The sequence below is a fragment of the Stylophora pistillata genome, chromosome 6 (genome assembly GCF_964205215.1).
Source record: "Stylophora pistillata chromosome 6, jaStyPist1.2, whole genome shotgun sequence".
NCBI classification, from domain to species: domain Eukaryota; kingdom Metazoa; phylum Cnidaria; class Anthozoa; order Scleractinia; family Pocilloporidae; genus Stylophora; species Stylophora pistillata.
Genome location: NC_142524.1, coordinates 30,688,441 through 30,705,992, shown reverse-complemented (window position 1 = coordinate 30,705,992; position 17,552 = coordinate 30,688,441). Strand labels below are relative to the sequence as shown.

Here is a 17,552-nt window from a genome sequence, read left to right as displayed (position 1 = left end):
GCCTCGCTGTGGCGCGATCATAATCCACATTTCAGGGAGGGCTAGAAAAAAATTTAACTACTCTTAAGATTGTCAGGTTCCATTAAAACCAATTTTTATTTTTTTCGAAGAGTGAAAAATTTTGAGAATCAAAACAATACCGATACAATATTAATCACAATCTTACTTAATCAAAAAACATATCATACAGAACACATACCCTCCCCTACATAGCAAATTTTGTCTTGTAACTACGCTTTGTTACTCCTCTCCCCTGGTTACATGTGGTTGATATGGCGGCCATGGCTACTGATGAAGGCGAAATTGTTTGCTTGAAGTTTTAGCTAATTGTTGACCTTAGAATGTTGAAAAGAAGATCTCAGTCAACGGAAATAACACCTCTTGTTAACAGTGCCGTCGAGAAACTTCAAGAGCTCGGTAATCAGTGAGAAGTATTGCGAAAAGGAAATAAGAATTTAAAGCGTTTGCTTGGTGTTGCTTAGTTTGAAAGTTTTACATTTTTTAGGGCACCATGTTAAGACCAGAAGAGAAAGCGGAGAACCTGTGGATACTTCTGGAGTGGATGTGGTCGTTAAAGCCCTCAAAGATCTGGTAGATTGAATTTAGAAATAGAAATAGTAAAATCAACAACGAAACAAAGTTTCCGTTACTCGTAGTTTCATGTTATGTATTGAGCACTATACAGCCAGCTAAAGCATCTCCTCCAGGTAGATTGAATTTAAAGATACGTCAGCGATTCACTTTATTATCCTGCAGGACCCTAAAGTTTCTTAGCTGCGTGATATATATCTAGCAGATCAATACTTGTAGTGTTTAATCAGTAGATACCTCCAGGGATTGTTCAAATCAGGAGGATTTTCATTGTTTTATTGGACAGTATTCTGTGTTCAAATGTTGGTTTTTATGTTTTAAATTATGCATCAGAGCAGTACAACCTATTAGCAGCTGTGAAGAAGTACTTCAGCGATTAAATCTGCCTGTCAAATTTATATCTTCCTTTGTGACCCACATTTTATTAATGAGAAGGGTTTATAATAAGAAGAGTTTATTCAATATTATCAGTTCTGGCAATACAAGTATTGAAAAACAACTGATTTACAAGCATACTAAATAATAGAAGGTAATAAATAACATATATAATCAAAGTATCCTAATAAATTAAAATCAAGGTAGTATACACCATTTATTGTCTAAAAAGCTAATTAAGCATAGATGGGATAAAGCTATGTTTGAAACGCGCAGTACGTACTGCTGAGAGTGTAAAATTAGAAGAGTTGTGCAGAAGAATAGCAGAGTCATTAGCATCACAGTGCCAGTGGGGGAGGAAATTTATAGCAAGGAAATTTTCGTTACTTCATCAAAATTTCCAAGTTGATGATATTCTATTCTCTCATTATTAGTGATGAACACTAAAATTCCAATTAACCTTTTAACACCTTTTTGGTGAATTAACCTTCACATCTTGACATTAAGAAAATAATATATTGTAATCCTATGTTATTATGACTCATCTCCTTCTAACTACACACATGTACAATATGTCACTACAGGAAGAAGAAAGAGTAAAACTCCATGAACTGCTGGAAACAGAAACAATTACAGCCAGTGTTCTCCGTTACAAACTAAAATACTTTCCAAGTGATATCAAATCAGAGATACAAGGTATGATGAGAATTATATGAATTTTCTCAGGCAGTGGTCATTTAAGCAATAGGCTGCACTTTCCTTTGGTCCACTGGTTGGACATAAAGTTGTCAGGATAATGATATGTCCATAAGGTCGTAGTAGTAGCAAGTAGGATAAATATTGTAAGAAATATACAACTTTTTTTAGAGACATGTTTCAGCATGCTTATGCCATCTTCAATCAATGAGTAACTGAACAGTAAACAGTGAAGTAGCTGAATCAGTTACTGATTGATTGAAGATGGCATAAGCATGCCGAAACATGTCTCTGAAAAAAGTTGTATATTTCTTACAATAATGATATGTCTTTTATCTGTTTAGATGCTGTCTATTCAGCCAGACAGTCAAATGAAGCTGAAATAATGAGACTAAAGGTAATATTATAAAGATTTAAAATTTTCAGATTTGTGGATCATAATTTCCCTTCATGGCCAATATTCCTTTATCAAGTATAAGGACCTCTGTAGTGTTTTCTGTATGCTTAGTTTGAGTTGCAAGCTAGCAGGCCCTTGTACACCTGTCCAGTAGGTTATTCTAGTTTGGAAATTATATATCTGCAAGCACTGGGTAAAATTTGCAAGCTTTTGCCCTTCAACATTTTATCTGGTTTCCCTGAAAGTTTGATGGTGCCCATTTGTTTTCCTTGAGAGATAGAGAGGCTGACACTCCCTATTCCAGCTTAAACACTGGCTGTTTGACTCACTTTGATTTGAAATTGAGACTTTTAACTGAGATCCAGATAACATATACCCAGATTGATTTTGAATTCTAGATAAAGCATCATGCTAGCTCTTTCAAGAATGATATTTATCTGGCACTATCCTGATTTAGACTCAGCTGAATACTATCATCACAAACATCAAGTCCCTACAGGACAAACATGAAGAACTTGTGAAGGAAAATGCTAAACTTGAGTAAGCATGGTTTAAACTCTTTAAAAATAGTACAGTTCTCTGTGATGACTTTTTGGTACCAACAGATGATAATTATGACATCTTTAACTTTTTGTATGAAATCCAGAAGTAGACAATATTTAAAAATTTCCTAAGGAATGAAGTTTAATGATGTCAATCGCTTAGCAGATGCCTATAATGATACAAGGGATTAAAATTTTTTCACCAAAGTTGTTAATAATTTAAATCGTGAGTATTTAGTACTCAAAATCTTAAATAGTTGATATGAAAATATAAAGCGGGAATCTATCTTTTCTAGACCAGAGAGGAATGACATGCAAACTGGACATGATGAAATCATTGCACTTCTCAATCAGAAGATGGCTGATAAAGCAAGGTAACAAGTCACTGATTGTTGATCCAGGGTCAGAAGGTGTGTGAATTTATAATGCAGATTAGAGGGAGAGATCTAAAATTATAACATAAACAAAGTAAAGCACACGCTCTGATTGGTCAATTTAGCGTCCCCCATTTGTCCATGGGTGTACGCTGCTGACGTGAGCAAATGCAAAGACTATTTTTCCACGTGTTCTTGTTTTTTCTGGTCACGTAAGATTTGTTAAATAAAAGGGAACTCTTTAGCCACAATGTATCAATGTTATGTTATAAAACTTTTGGTAAACACCACAGCATACACTATTGAGTTATGGATACACTTGGGAGGTTTGCTAAGCACTCAAGAAGCTAGAGTCACTCTCGGCTATCGCCTCGCGTGACTCTAACGCTTCTTTCGTGCTTAGCAACCTCCCGCGTGCATCCATAAATCAATAGTGTACGCGGTGGTGTTTACCATTTGTTAAGTCTGAGGTTTGGGAGAGAGGGCAGGACTCTCTTATTTTGCATCTAATCACTTCAAGTCAAATAATTATTCTCAGTCTAACTCTAATTCAGTCAATGATAGCTGCTAGGGTATGGTTATCACAAAATTTTTTTGATCTTCTCACGATGGACATGTATCCTATTTTGATGATATCAGCTCTATTCAATAACTGTACACAGTGTGACTACATAATTACTGACTTGATTTCTTTGTGCCCCTTAGTAAACAGATTACTCTAAATGAGACACGAGATAATCTGAGGGAAACGTATAAAAGGGTAAGAGGCTAGTCTGTGGTAGCTGTTATCATTTAATAGCCCATTTCCAAATTACCTTTGGCCTCTTTTCCAAAGCGAGTCCAGGACTGGTCATCCTTTCATATGATTATAAGTTTTCATACAATTGTAACTCATTTTCAAACAAACGGGTGAGTACCAGGCCTTGTTTTGAAAAAGAGGCCAAAGGTAATTCATAAGTGGCCAATTATATTAGAGTACAGGTAAGAACTACACAGCATGTTACATTAGTTATTATAGTCATATGATGCTGATAGCTTATAAATTATACTGTTTTACTCCCATATAAAGATAATTGACCTAGAAGATTCAATTGTTCAGTTGAAAGAGGATTTGGTTCATGAACGAGAGGAAGCACGACTGGAAAAGGAAAAGCTCAAACAGTCAGTGGTGAGTTGTCTGGAAGTGGAATGGACAGGCTGCCAATTTGATTAATATTTTGCACTTTAGCTAATTAGTATATAATTATTAAAAACACTCAGAAGCCTTAATTATTTGACATGTTATATGTGTAACTGATGAGAAAATTACTTGTCAAATCATGAATGTGTTGTGAAATTAAGAAAAAATTGAACATTTCATTAATCCAAAAATGAATTTAGACTCTTCAAATGGTATGGGAATGGTATGAATTATACCAATTAACAAATGGTAAACACCACAGCGTACACTATTGAGTTATGGATGCACGCGGGAGGTTGCTAAGCACGAAAGAAGCGTAAGAGTCGCTCGAGGCGCCAGCCGAGAGCGACTCTAGCTTCTTGAGTGCTTAGCAAACCTCCCAATTGCATCCATAACTCAATAGTGTACGCTGTGGTGTTTACCATTTGTTTTATAACATAACATTGATACATTGTAGCTAAAGAGTTCCCGTTTATTTAACAAATCTTACGCGACCAGAAAAAACAAGCGCGCGCGGAAAAATAGTCTTTGCATTTGCTCACGTCAGCAGCGTACACCCATGGGTAAATGGGGAACGCAAAATTGACCAATCAGAGCGCGCGCTTTACTTTGGTTATGTTATAATTTTAGTAATAGTCACATGAGTAAAGGGGGTAAGTTTTTAAAGAAACTATGGAGCTGTGTCAGTGGGAATAACAAGGTAATTTTCGTTTCATCAACTGAGTTCATATTGTAAATTGGCCACCATTAAGAGTTTCATAGCTTTACAGTCCAGCCAATTTACTCAGTTGACAAAACCAAAATTACTAAGTTAGTCTTAGTTGGCAGTTATCATTTTTTGATGCAGTGAATTCATTGTTTAATGCAGATCTGTTGGTTTTGTTGAGTAATTGTTAGTAATAATTCTTCATTAGCTCATCATTTGATGATCAAATGTCTCCACAGGCTGACACTCTGAAGAAAGCAGAAGAGCAACGCAAGACAAATATTGAAAAGAGAAAGTAAATAACCAAGTCACTTTTTGTCAAATTTTGACCAGAGTTTAACTCTGTGGATAATTGAAAATATCTTTGAATTGCATCCGATAGTTAAAGTTCCTGCTGTATTGCATTACAATTCAGTCGAAATTTTAATAAGTTTTTCAATCAAGTGCCAAGCCAATAATTCTCAGCGAAAGAAACAAATCTTTTCACTACAACATCTAAGTTTGTATTATTTTACTGGACCAATTCTTTATTATTGTTTCATTTTGTGATTTTTAGCCACAAAATCTTTTAGTTTTGATTTCTCCATGAACACTTCTTTTTTCAGAGAGATTGACAAACTGCAAGAAGAGTTGGTGGACAGTGAATCAGTTTTAGACTCTAAAAGAAAGGTGAGTTATTTTGTTTTCCAAAGTTGAAGAGGAGTTGATTTCTGTCCATCCAAGCTACTGTAAGACTGTCAATTTTTTTTATGTGAAATAGCATTGATTTTCTTGAGGAGATACTTGTTGTTTTTTTTTTTTATACCTCTCGGGGACGGAGAGGAGAGGAGAAAAGTAAGAATTTTGATAGGAAGATCACTATATGCAATGTGTGTGTTATCAATTGAAATGCCTTTTTTAGAGTATTAGAAAGTTTGAAACATCGCGCAACAGGCTGGAGGCTCAAGAGGTGCAACTAAACAGACATCTTCAGAAGGAAATCAAAGATAATTCCATATTGACGCAAGAAGGGTGAGTCAGATGGAGTGAAAAGAAAGTGAATTAGGTTCTGTTAGATCAGACATGATCCTATGTTGGTGGAGGTTCCTTGGGTGCAAATCTTTGATTTTTTTTCTGCCATAGTCTTCAGCACAAAGCTCTGTGGATAAACTTCAGAAACAGAAGAGTACGAAGAGATTTTCAACTAAATTTTGTAGCACATTTGAAATACTGTAGAATCATCTTTCACGCTGGGGAACAACAAAAAAATTGCTTTCAAAGAGCAGTGCATAAGATGAGAGTGGAAAGATGAAAGGTACTGAGGGGTTTTCAGTCATGATGTATCTAGTTCTTTGACTTTTATAGATGGTTTTGAGTCTTGATAATCTGTCTTCTAGTCTGGGGGATAACAAATTGGCTTGAACGAAAACTCAAAATTTTTAAGAAAAAGTCACTAACTCCGTTAAAACGAGCAACAAAAGATACGCGAGGAAAATGTCCACGTTAATTTTCAATGTCAAGGTTAAATTTCTTTGACGTTATTGAGGGGGCATTGGGGCCTCTGGGAAACCTCAAAACCGGAGGAAAAAACCTCCAAAACCGAAAAACTGACGAAAAAAGGCAGCAAAACCGAAAACCGCATGCAAACCTGACAAAACCGCTACATTTTCACCTTTAAAGGGGTCGAAAAGGAGAAACCGAAAACCGCATCAGAGTTTTCGTGAAAACCGAAAACCGAATGCAAAAACACGTAAAATCCGCAAACCGCTCTGACCATCAAAACCGAAAAACTGAACCTTTTTGGCCCAAAAACCGAAAAACCGATCCAAAAAACAGTCAAAACCGCAAAACCGAATATCCTTAAGCCCCCCTCGATATTGGCTAATTTGTAGAATCACAAGCCAGGGCTCGACAATAACTTTTCAACTTACTAACCAAGTGGCTAGTGACAATTTAGATGTCACGACAATTTTAGTTTGTTTACAAGTAGCAATCGAAAACCACTAGTCGAAACTGAATTTCCACTAGCCTGTGGCTAGTTGGCTGCAGTTAGTGTCGAGCCCTCCAAGCACCGTGCGTGAACACAAAAAGAATACAAAGGAGGAAGGGGAAAACTGTACTTTAAAATTCAGAAACGAAGGATATTTCCTACATAGTCCATCAATGAATGTATTTGTAATTCTTTTTTCTCTCCAGGATGAAAATTGTCAAGGAACACAATGAAATGGCGGAAGGTTTAGAGGAGAGAAAGAAATCATTACAAGATCAACTGGAAATGGTGTGAATCCTCAAATTGTGCAATTATTCAAAAGAAACCAAAATGATTTTAACACTTGTGTACATTGATGACATCTCTGTGAACAACGTGAATGTGCAAGACAGTGAGAGATGTGATTTAAGATTGCTTACCACTAGATAATTTAAGTCTAGGGGCAAATGAGCTAAGCAAAGGCTGTAAAACCAGAGAAAAAGTTTTAAACTCTTCTGGTGGACACGCTACATGCATTTCGCTCTTCTTTTATACCTAACAGATTCAGAATAAAGTGAAAGAGGCAGAAGAACAAGATAAACAGCTGACAGTTGAAAAGAAATCTCTTGAAAATGGTAATATCTGTAACCCTTCCTAAAAGGCCGTGAATTTCTACCCTATTTAAGGCAGATAAAGACAATTAGCTCCTTACTCCCTTACCGATAGGTGCCTTCTACTTAGATTTTTTATTTAGCCCCTTTGGGAAAAGTAATATAATTATTTTAATAAATACCATTATGGAAATAAATGAAGCGGAATTTCATTCAGGGAAAGTTGTGCTAAGTATGTGTCAAACTATGTGTTTCATTTATATCATGAAAGTTTTTTGTTCTTTACATATTTTTTTTTCGTTCCGAATGGTGTTTCAACAACTGCATTTTAGATTGTAAGAGCTGATAGTTTCAGTTGTAAGAGCTGAAAGTTTTTCGGTTGATCTTACCAACGCGTCGGTAGTGTGTTGGCCGACGCGTTGGTAGTGTGTCGGTGGTGTGGTTGTAGTGTGTCGTTAGTGTGTCGGTGGTGTGTCTATTCTTTGTCGGTGGTGTGTCTATTCTTTGTCGGTAATGTGTCGGTGGTGGCCGACGCGTTAGTGAGATCGGATTCTTTATCTTTCCTAAAGTTTCTTGGTTGTAGTAATTTTCATTTTCCCTGTAGGATATAAAATTGCTATGGAGCTTCAAGAAAAAGACGCTGAGGTAGTGCGACATCATGAAAGAGTGTAAGTGATTGTAATAATTGTACTTTCACATGCTGAATAGTTAGGCAGATCATTCTTGCACAAACTTGATGTGCCAATTGAAGGATTATACTAAGTGATTTTAACTTACACAGGGGATTCGAAGTAGGCCTGAGTTTGAAATTCAAGTTTTTCATCGTTTAAAAAAAAAAAAAAAAAAGCAAAAACGCATACGCGAGTGTAAGTTTTTCATATGCAGTCTTCTTTAAATATGTTTTACAATAGTTTTGTCTCTGTTTGAACATACAGCCTTGCCAGATTCAAGGAATCTTTGCAGCACCAAAATCATCGATGTGCCAAGGTTAGAGCAGAGAACATGGACCTAGAAGAAGAAATAAACCAGCTTGAGGAAAGCCACAAGTAAGGAATAAAAACAGTAGTTACTAACCCTTTACACGCTGACATCAATATGCATATTCTCCATACCTTTACCTTTATTAGACCTTTAAACTTCATAAGTTGTACTGACATCTGCTTAATTATTATTATTAATCTATTTATTATTAGTCTAATCTACACGTTTTACAAGATATCAACATTAATCGGTTGTCAAGCAAACTTTCATGTTCATGAAGACTGTTCACGCCCGCAAATAGCAGGAGCTAGTCGAGGCGGGCGGGAATTAGAGGTACAGCCAGTAGTGATAGATTACAAATAAAGCTTAAACATAAATTAATAACATTTCCAGAAAAAGACAGCCACTTGAAAACTCGTATATATAACTGCATCACTAAACAAGAGAAAATAGAAACACTATACACCGAATGCAAATATGGCGTCCAATTTGAATTGCCATTGTTCTGGCCCCGGTTGTTCGAAGGATGGATAACGCTATACACTGGATAAATCTCTATCCGGTGGATAGCGCAATACGTTTTGGTAACACTTATCCGCTGGATAGCGATTTATCCGTTGGATAGCGCTATCCGCCCTTTGAACAACCGGAGCCTGGCCTGACTAGCCTCGTCTTCACGTGGAAACACAAAAGGATTATTACATGTGTGAGAGGCTAGTCAGTCCAGAACAATAGCAGTTCAAATTGGACGCCATATTTGCATTCGGTGTATAGGATGTAGAATCTAACTTAGAAAGCCGGTTTATAATTAGTAATCATACGGTTCTCCACACATTTCTTTTGTTGCTGACAAGGAGATTTTGTTCATCAATCAAGAGCTTCTTGAGTTGACGATCGTTTCCTTTAATCTCATTACCTTGGTGTTTGATTCAGGGGGGGGGGATGCTGTAAGGAGAAACTTGTAGATGCCAGTGACTCTCAGCAGTTAAAGAGTTAATTACTTTATGTATTCGGTTGCCTCAAGAGATATTCGGCCCTTGGATCAAAGCCGTTACGAATGGGCTTAAAAAACAGGTGTTTTTCTGTCGCGCACAAAAGCCGCGAATTAATGTTGTTCTTTTTCCCTAGAATTTCCTTGAAATTCTTCTGCCTGTATCGTTTGGTTTTTAAAGTTACGTTCAAAAAAATAAAAATAAAACAAAACAAAGTGTAATGTGATTGTCCGGGTGAGTGTAGTCCTGACAAGGACTGTTGTCGGTGGTGGTGACTGACGTTTCGACAACCTGTGCGGAAGTCATCATCAGAGTCAAGTGAATAGTTGTTGTCAGTAGAATGTTCTTAGTCCAGTTCGTGTCCTTCTCAGGATTACACTCACCCGGACGATCACACTACACTTTCACGTGGTACCCCCGGGTTCAAACCATTCACTGCAAAAGAAAATCAAGTCGGCACTGGATTAGTTGATGTCAAAAAGCGCCAGAAGACTAGTTTCTCCATTTTCCCGGTAGTTTGTTCATTCACGTCTAAAAAACACTTGCATGTTCGACACTGATATTATGAACCAAGACGACGCAAATGCTAATGAACAAGGTTTTGTTTTGGTTCCCCTTTTGAAGCTGGATAATTCACAGAACTAAAACCAGCTGTTGATTCTGTCTCCACAGAGCAACTGTAGATGTGTACGCCAACGAAATTGAAACGTCCAAGAGTGCTTTAACAGTGGAGAGAAAAGACAGGTGAACACCAAAGAATTAACACATTCTGCCTCGACTCAAGCATGCACTTAGGGCGAGGGAAAACTTTTGAAACTGTGGCCTCTACTCCCGCTCTTGTCACCCATTGTGATTTATAACATAACCAAAGTAAAGCGCGTGCTCTGATCGGTCAATTCCGTGTCCCCCATTTGCCCATGGGTGTACGCTGCTGACGTGAGCAAATGCAAAGACAATTTTTCCGCGCGCGCTTGTATTTTCTGGTCACGTAAGATTTGTTAAATAAAAGGGAACTCTTTAGCTACGATGTATCAATGTTATGTTATAAAACAAATTGTAAACACCACAGCGTACACTATTGAGTTATGGATGCACTTGGGAGGTTTGCTAAGCACTCAAGAAGCTAGAGTCGCTCTCGGCTATCGCCTCGCGCGACTCTTACGCTTCTTTCGTGCTTAGCAACCTCCCGCGTGCATCCATAACTCAATAGTGTACGCTGTGGTGTTTACCATTTGTTAAGTGTATTGACACTTCTTGTATGTCAATCTCGCTATGTATTCTTATTAGTGATAATGTCCGCCATATATGTCTGGTGTGAGATCTTGCTTTTGTTGTTGTCATATTTCTGCAGATACTTCAGATATTGTATCAATTTTGTCTTTGTTTTATAGGCAAGTTTTACAGACGAAAAGAGACAATTTCACCAAGGAGTCGAACGAGTTCAAAGGCGAATATGGCCGTTACATGGCAACAATGTCTAAGAAGGTTACTGAGGGGAAAGCAGAGCATGCCAGATTAACAGAAAGTGTGAGTACCATGCAGTCTGAAAATCGTATTTACAGAGTTGAAAATCGGGGAATTTATTGGTTAGACTTTTCTTTGCCGTGTGAGACAGAGCTGAATAACGTATACGCATGCGCCAGGTTTTCTCGCGGAAACACGGATTTTGAGTCGTTCGCATGGTTGATTTCCTATTCTGTTGCTCCGAGGCGTCGTTTTCCTTGCCGCTTTTTTTTCGCATAACAACCTCCAAAAACTTGGTACACCCCCTAAAAATTTAATAAAATTGATTTTATCCTTTCAACCTTTAGAAATAGGAAAGTGCCTTCGACGAAAACAGAGTTCCTCGGTTTTAAAGGTCAACCCTTATTATTTTCCGCTAATTTCGCTAAATTTTAGACCTAGGACACTTGAGTCCGCGTTGTTGACCGCATACCCGCTGACGTAGCATTCATTATTCAGCTCTGTCGCCGTGTGATTGGTTCTGAAAACGCGCGCCAACCATTCTAGTGATGACTTAGGCAGCGGCTTTTTCAGTACTTGCGTTGAGTCGGTTGTATTTTTGACCCGAATGTGTATGCTTTAAACAGATAGTTTTTCTACTGCAGGGAACTCAACTGCAAAAAGACTTAAAGAAGGACGAAGCGGACATTATCAGTAAACAGAAACAGCTGAAGAAAGCAAAACACGATTACACTACGCTTCAAAAGCAGCTCAAGACTCAGCTCAAAGCTCTTCAAGTAAGCTGGTTTTATGTGTCCAGTTATGTTGAGGCTCAACAGAGTTCATTTAGTGGATCTAACCAATGAGGGCGAAGTTTTGGGATTCTCTGGTAGAAAAAAAAAAAAAAAAAAACACTTTCTTACATGATTTTTTCGCACTTTGCCCTCTTCCGTGTTATTTGGAATTTCTTGGCGAATTTCTCAATTTTTTTCTATTTCTTTTACCTTCTTTCTATCTTTTCCATGCGTTGTCAGATTAAAACTTCACGTTACGCGGTTATGTAAGCTGTGTGTTCTCTTGACTGTCAAGGGGGCACCTCAGTCTCCTTAACATCAAATTTTATCTGAATACAGGAAAGCATTGATAAGTTGGAGAAAGACAGGGACAAGAAGAAAGATGTAATTCAGGATAAAACTGTAAGAATGTTAACTCGCATCAACAGCTGTAATTCTCCCAAACGACTGCACGTTTCTAACAAACTTGAAATAGTTTTCACTTTACGTTAACGAAGAAGATGACTCAAGCTGGGAAACAATCGCTTGGGTACAATTTCATCTACACGAATCATCATCGCCCTTGATATGTTTTTCTTGTTTAAAAAACGGCTATGTCAAGTTTTTGGATCAGAGGAATTTTGAAAGGGAAACTTTGTCATATTTTTGCAACTTCTCTGCCAAGGATATCTCGTTAGTGTTATTATTGCGGCCTAATTCGCAGGTGTGATGATTTGAAACAGGCCTTCTCGACATACTAAGAATTCGTACTTTGCCCCCAGGCCGATACTGAAAAACTTAAGGGAAAACCCGAATCTAAGAACCATGCATGTATTTGAAAATGTTCCATTAACTACCGTTTTCACCTGATACGCTTCTATCATTCTTTTTTTTTTTTTTTTTTTTTTTTTGAGAGTGTTCGAGCCTTTTTGAGTTTTTCTTCTTAAAACCTTTCCACTGTAGTCAGTTATTATTTAGAGTTTCTCCTTCGTTATAAAGACTATTCCGTACATCATTCGTCGATGATTTCCGTCCTTTCCTTTGCAGCCAGTCTTCAAAGATCTCGAGGTCCAGTTCAAAGAGAGGACACAAGAGTTTGATACGACGAAAAAGAATATAGTCGGTTAGTAGCGTCATGATTACAGCTTGTTGATTATCGAAAGTATTCTAGGATTGCGTTGGTAAATTAACTTCACTTCGCCCTGTGATTGGTCTAGAAATTTCGCGCCATTCTCTAACCGATGAGGTGCAAAACCTGACTCAATCGCAATCGTGTCATTAACAGTTTCCCGCGCTTCAAAAAGAAGTTTTTCGTCGATTTCTTATTGGATCCTTATGATAGGAACTCACCGAGACTGCGGGGCAGTCAATTCTGTTTCTGAGAAGTAAGTACACACTGAGTCACAGTACAGAATAGAGATGTAGTCGTAAACGTTTTTATTATGATGCTATTCGGAGTTAGGTTTTGCTACTGCAATACGTGCACGGAGACTCCCTTTTTTATTTCAAAATTAGAGTTCCTTTGGGGTAAACCGCCGAAGATAAATATTGACGAAAATCTCAGTCCATGTAGAGGATTTTTGGCGGAGGACTGTCGCACACATTACAAACACGCTGATTAGTTTTAAAGCTTGCAACAATAACGGCGTTTAAACTTTATTTTTGTCTTCACAACTTTTTGTATTACAGACCTTAAAAACAAAAAAGCTAGTATGGAGACATCTGTCCAAAGGGCTCAGAGAGATGTGGAGAAATTGGCAGAACCACAGACTCGTTTACACGGAAAGCTGAAGGAAAGACGAGTAGAGGCCTTGGAACAACTCAAGAACCAATCAGAGGACGTGAAGAAGATTGAAACAGAAATCTTTTCTTCCAGTCAGCGGCTTGGGGCAGTACTCAAAGAGAACCACAGGTATGATGACAAAGCATGCTTAGGGGCAAAGGATTACGTAAAAGCGGTGCTAAATCTCTCCATTAAATCTGAGTCACGTTGAAGAGGCAAACTGCCAAATATCCCCCCACCACCCATTCCCTACTGTCCGAATCCACTCTTTATCTTCTTTGGTCTTTCTTGTCGAAAACTTAAATGAAAACCGGTTTCCCAGTTCTCTGATCCTTTCCTTTCGTTACTGACCTCTAATGTTTCAATTACTTGTTAAACAATGCTTTGATGAAATTAGGATGTCAGACAACAACTAACGTTTTCATAATGCTTTTCCTTTGCATGTTGTGAACAAGATTTAAGCAGGTATGTGAGGTTGTGAACAACTTCGACTAAGTTCTCAATATCAGTATTTTTTAAAATCATTCATCATTTGGTCTTTAACCACCTCCACCTGCATCAAGTTATTCCGCTAGTTTTAGCAATTCCGTCGCACACTCTTTTAAAATATGGGAGCCCGAATGTTCTAAGTTGTCCATACGCTTTCATTGATACGTAAAATGGTCAATTTTAAAGTCCTGTATTTCATGAGCTTTCAGTAGACTATGGTGAACCTTTGCAGGTTTACTACTGAAAACAGAGAGATTGATTAAGAATTTCACGTGAAAAATGAAATAAGCGATACGTCAGTCAAGTTCCTTTATAGACTTCTCCACCGAGAGTTTTTGCCGTGATTTTTGAGTAATTTTATTCTTTTTCCAGGCCATTAGGCAACTTGTAGCAGAAATTGAAACCACACGGAAAGCAATGATCGCAAACTCTGGAACAAGGGAGATATTGCAAAAACAGCTTTTGGAATACAGGGGTACGTTCTCTAAAGCTGTCTTCTTTTACTTCCATCTTACGTTTTAAATCTCAAACTTTTGGGTTTATAAACTAGAATTCCAGCAATTACCATTGCATTCAACTTAAACATCCGTGGTTGTAAGGGCTGTAAACCTATGTAAAGACATTTTTATATGGAGTAATATCCCGGTGAAGTGAAATCGGAGCACTTCTTAAACTACGTGGAAATACGAACAGTATTTGATTGTACTGCCCTTCGATAGTAATAGGGTAATTTAAGTTCTGCCTTTCAGGTACGCTACATGAGCGCTGGAGAGAGGACTTCAACCTTGATAAAGTAAGTGCTTAAAATTTTGATGAAGAGAGACAAGTATCTCCGACTTTGCATCAGTTTTAAGCCATTTTTTTTTTAACCCTTTCCTGATCAAAACAGATTTATGCTGAACGAGATTCTCTGATGTTGGAGGACATTGAAAGACTTCAAGAAGAAACTAGCGTAAGAGAAGAAAGGTAAAACTTTTTTCAGAAGGCAAAAACAGAAAAAGAATGTTTGACGGCTGAAAAATATGGAAGTTTTTCAGCAAGCTAGAGAAGGCTGAGTTTACTGGCTGTGTGACTATTTATCTTGTACGCAGGATTGATGAAATCCATCAACAACTCGAAGAGCAGCTCTCTGTTCTGTCTCACTTTATTGATGGAGTGGCGAACCTCAGGCCTAAAGGTTTGTTCGGCTTACTCATTAGAACGCTTTTTGCTTGACCGTGGTGAAGTGAAATCATGATAATGACATCAGCCAATCAGAACAAAGAAAAAATCGTAAGGAGCCAAGGATTACTCAAAATAATCATGAGCGTGTGAATAGACGGGCTCGTGCGCGGAAAAACGCGAGTGACTTCTGTATTCACGACTGGAGGTAATTTTTTCCTCCCCTCTACCCCCCCCCCCCTCCCTTCCTTCATTTTAGATGCTAGATATTCGTCGTATCCCACAACCGTATTTTAGGGAAGGTTTCTTCAAAGCTCACTTGTAGGGAACCATGCTTCCATACTGTTCTTTTACCCAGTCCCGATACGGATTTCTAAATTTCAGTTTTGCGGTATTCCTCGCCTGTAATTGTTTCAAACTTTTTACTCACTAAGAAGTTATTTTCTCAACCTCTTTTGCAGACACTGCGCAATCAGAACGTAAGACGGATGGTAAAAACATAATCACATCTCTTACTAATTTTTTTTTTTTTTAATCATAGGATGGCTTAAAAAAATCCTCCCTCTGTTTATGATGATTTAGTTTTGTTTCTTAAAAAATTTTACTGCAGTGGTTTATTTACCAATTAGATTTTTAGTTGGAGATTTCTATCACGCATATAATAGAAATCGGAGCGCATGATCGTATTGTTTTAGTTAGAATTTTTAAATAGTCATTCAAAACTTGAAAGAATGACAGGCTCGTGTTTAATTTCAATTTGTTTACAACCGCTCACTACGTGGGTACTATCCCCATTCACTATCTCATGTGGAATTTCACGGAAGAGATAGCGAGTAGTTTAACAATTCAGATAGCAGCATTTGTGATGGAACGGTAGTGAGAAAAGTAGAAGGCCTGACAGTGTGCATTTTTTAACAAAATAAAATAAAAACCCCAGCTTGTGTTTTTGCGAAGTTTTGAACGACTGGTAAATTTATGATAAAACAATTAGCTTATTCGCTCTCTCACGCGACAATGTAATTGTTGTATAGCATCCATATTCTTAAGTGTTTTTTCTTATTAATATCTTTATAATATGCAAAACATAACTTGAGTGCTTGTTGATACAACTTGATCTTATCATGTTTGTTCTTACTCATGAGTGAGCGAGGCGACCACGTGAAAATTATTATCATCACTCGAAGATTAAGTTCGTATCTAAGCGATGCCATTTGATATCTGCTTTATGTTTGTTGTTCCAAAGGCTCCTCCTGCTTAACTGGGGCGGGAGGGGGGGTTACTAATTTTTACTAATTAGAATACTTTTTGGTCTTTAGGCGGGAAAAAGATAAAACCGGGAAGACCGCTCCACGGATCTCCACCACTGTCACCCAAGCCCCCACCCAGATCACCAACACGGCGAAAATCTACCAGTGACGTCAGTGCGCCTGCTGAAAGCGATTTGTAAACCAGATGAGATGCCTTGATGTGTGTATTGAGATGACATACCATTTTGGTGTCATTAGGAGGATTATTTATTTTAAACCTTTTGTAAATAAAGATGTTTATTAAAAGTTGAAAGAAGAAGTTCTTCAGTGAGATAATACGAAAGTGTTTTCATAAAGAAATGATCGAATTAAGGCGAAACCAGTTATAACAGTATTGAGACATAAGTCATATTTCTGCATTTGAAAGTGGTCTCAGTCAAACTTTTTCCCCACGGATCCGTAGCGCCAGCTGTATATCACGAGGCATAATTGTAACTCTACGGGCATGGAGAGCGCACAGATTCACATCATCAAATAAACTAACGATGTATGACTCGGCGGCTTCTTGGAGGGCTAGCAAAGATGTGGGTTGAAACCTCAATTCTGGTGCAAAATTCTGCGAAATCTCGCGGACAAGACGTCGGAAGGGAATTTTCCCAATCAACAGATTCGTATTTCGTTGGAATTTTCGAATTTCTTTCAAAGCAAGGGCTCCCGGACGGTACCTCGATCTTTTCTTTACGGGACGAGTGGTGATCGGGAGGGGTGTAAATTTCACAGGAGATACCGGAAATGTCGCGATTTCATCATCCTCTGGCCTTTTCTGTTTGAACCATGAGGTCTGATTTGGCCGATAATCGATGATTTTCCACTCTGCAACCGTAGATGGTTTGTTTTACTCTTACCATGTCTTCGAAACACGTCGGAGAGGTTTTGATGTCTGCGTCGAACTGATAAGACAAAAAACAGAGAAGATGGATATTATTGCTCAAAGCAAGTGGAGGATAGAAGTAAAGTACGTTATGTCGTAAAATTCATACCTTACCGGTAAATTTTGCTGTGCCTCGGATCAGTTGGCTCAAAATGATATATAAGCTAAGTAAATTCTTGAAGGGATACAAATCCGTGTAATTTGCCCATCATTTAAAATAGAGTCGTTCGCAATAACCTTTTTTTTGTTCTTTTTCTATTCATCAAAACTTTTCAAATTTATCTTATTACCATTATAACTTTTTATTATTGTTTATTGTTATTATTTTTATT

General features: G+C 37.8%; 1 protein-coding gene and 1 pseudogene across 2 annotated transcripts; one reads left to right on the top strand and one right to left on the bottom strand.

Annotated features, from left to right (window-relative positions):
* The first annotated feature begins 250 nt into the window (after positions 1–250).
* On the top strand, positions 251–16,608 carry LOC111336566 (coiled-coil domain-containing protein 175). Of its 2 annotated transcripts, XM_088762971.1 has the most exons (28): positions 252–417; positions 506–591; positions 1,551–1,662; positions 2,007–2,059; positions 2,517–2,599; positions 2,898–2,975; positions 3,681–3,735; positions 4,045–4,143; positions 5,101–5,156; positions 5,467–5,530; positions 5,763–5,872; positions 7,037–7,118; positions 7,372–7,444; positions 8,025–8,088; positions 8,356–8,466; positions 10,066–10,137; positions 10,785–10,920; positions 11,502–11,633; positions 11,970–12,032; positions 12,657–12,732; positions 13,299–13,521; positions 13,848–13,857; positions 14,254–14,356; positions 14,631–14,674; positions 14,771–14,847; positions 14,973–15,058; positions 15,504–15,533; positions 16,359–16,608. In XM_088762971.1, exons 1-28 carry the CDS (start codon positions 342–344, stop codon positions 16,487–16,489), a joined length of 2,385 nt encoding a protein of 794 aa, XP_088619097.1. In that variant the 5' UTR covers positions 252–341; the 3' UTR covers positions 16,490–16,608. The 2 variants fall into 2 exon arrangements, 1 of the variants encoding a protein (XP_088619097.1); XR_016002410.1 differs by lacking the exon at positions 13,848–13,857 and having other exon boundaries at positions 251–417.
* On the bottom strand, positions 16,569–17,197 carry LOC148729364 (uncharacterized; annotated as a pseudogene).
* Between the last annotated feature and the right edge of the window lie 355 nt (positions 17,198–17,552).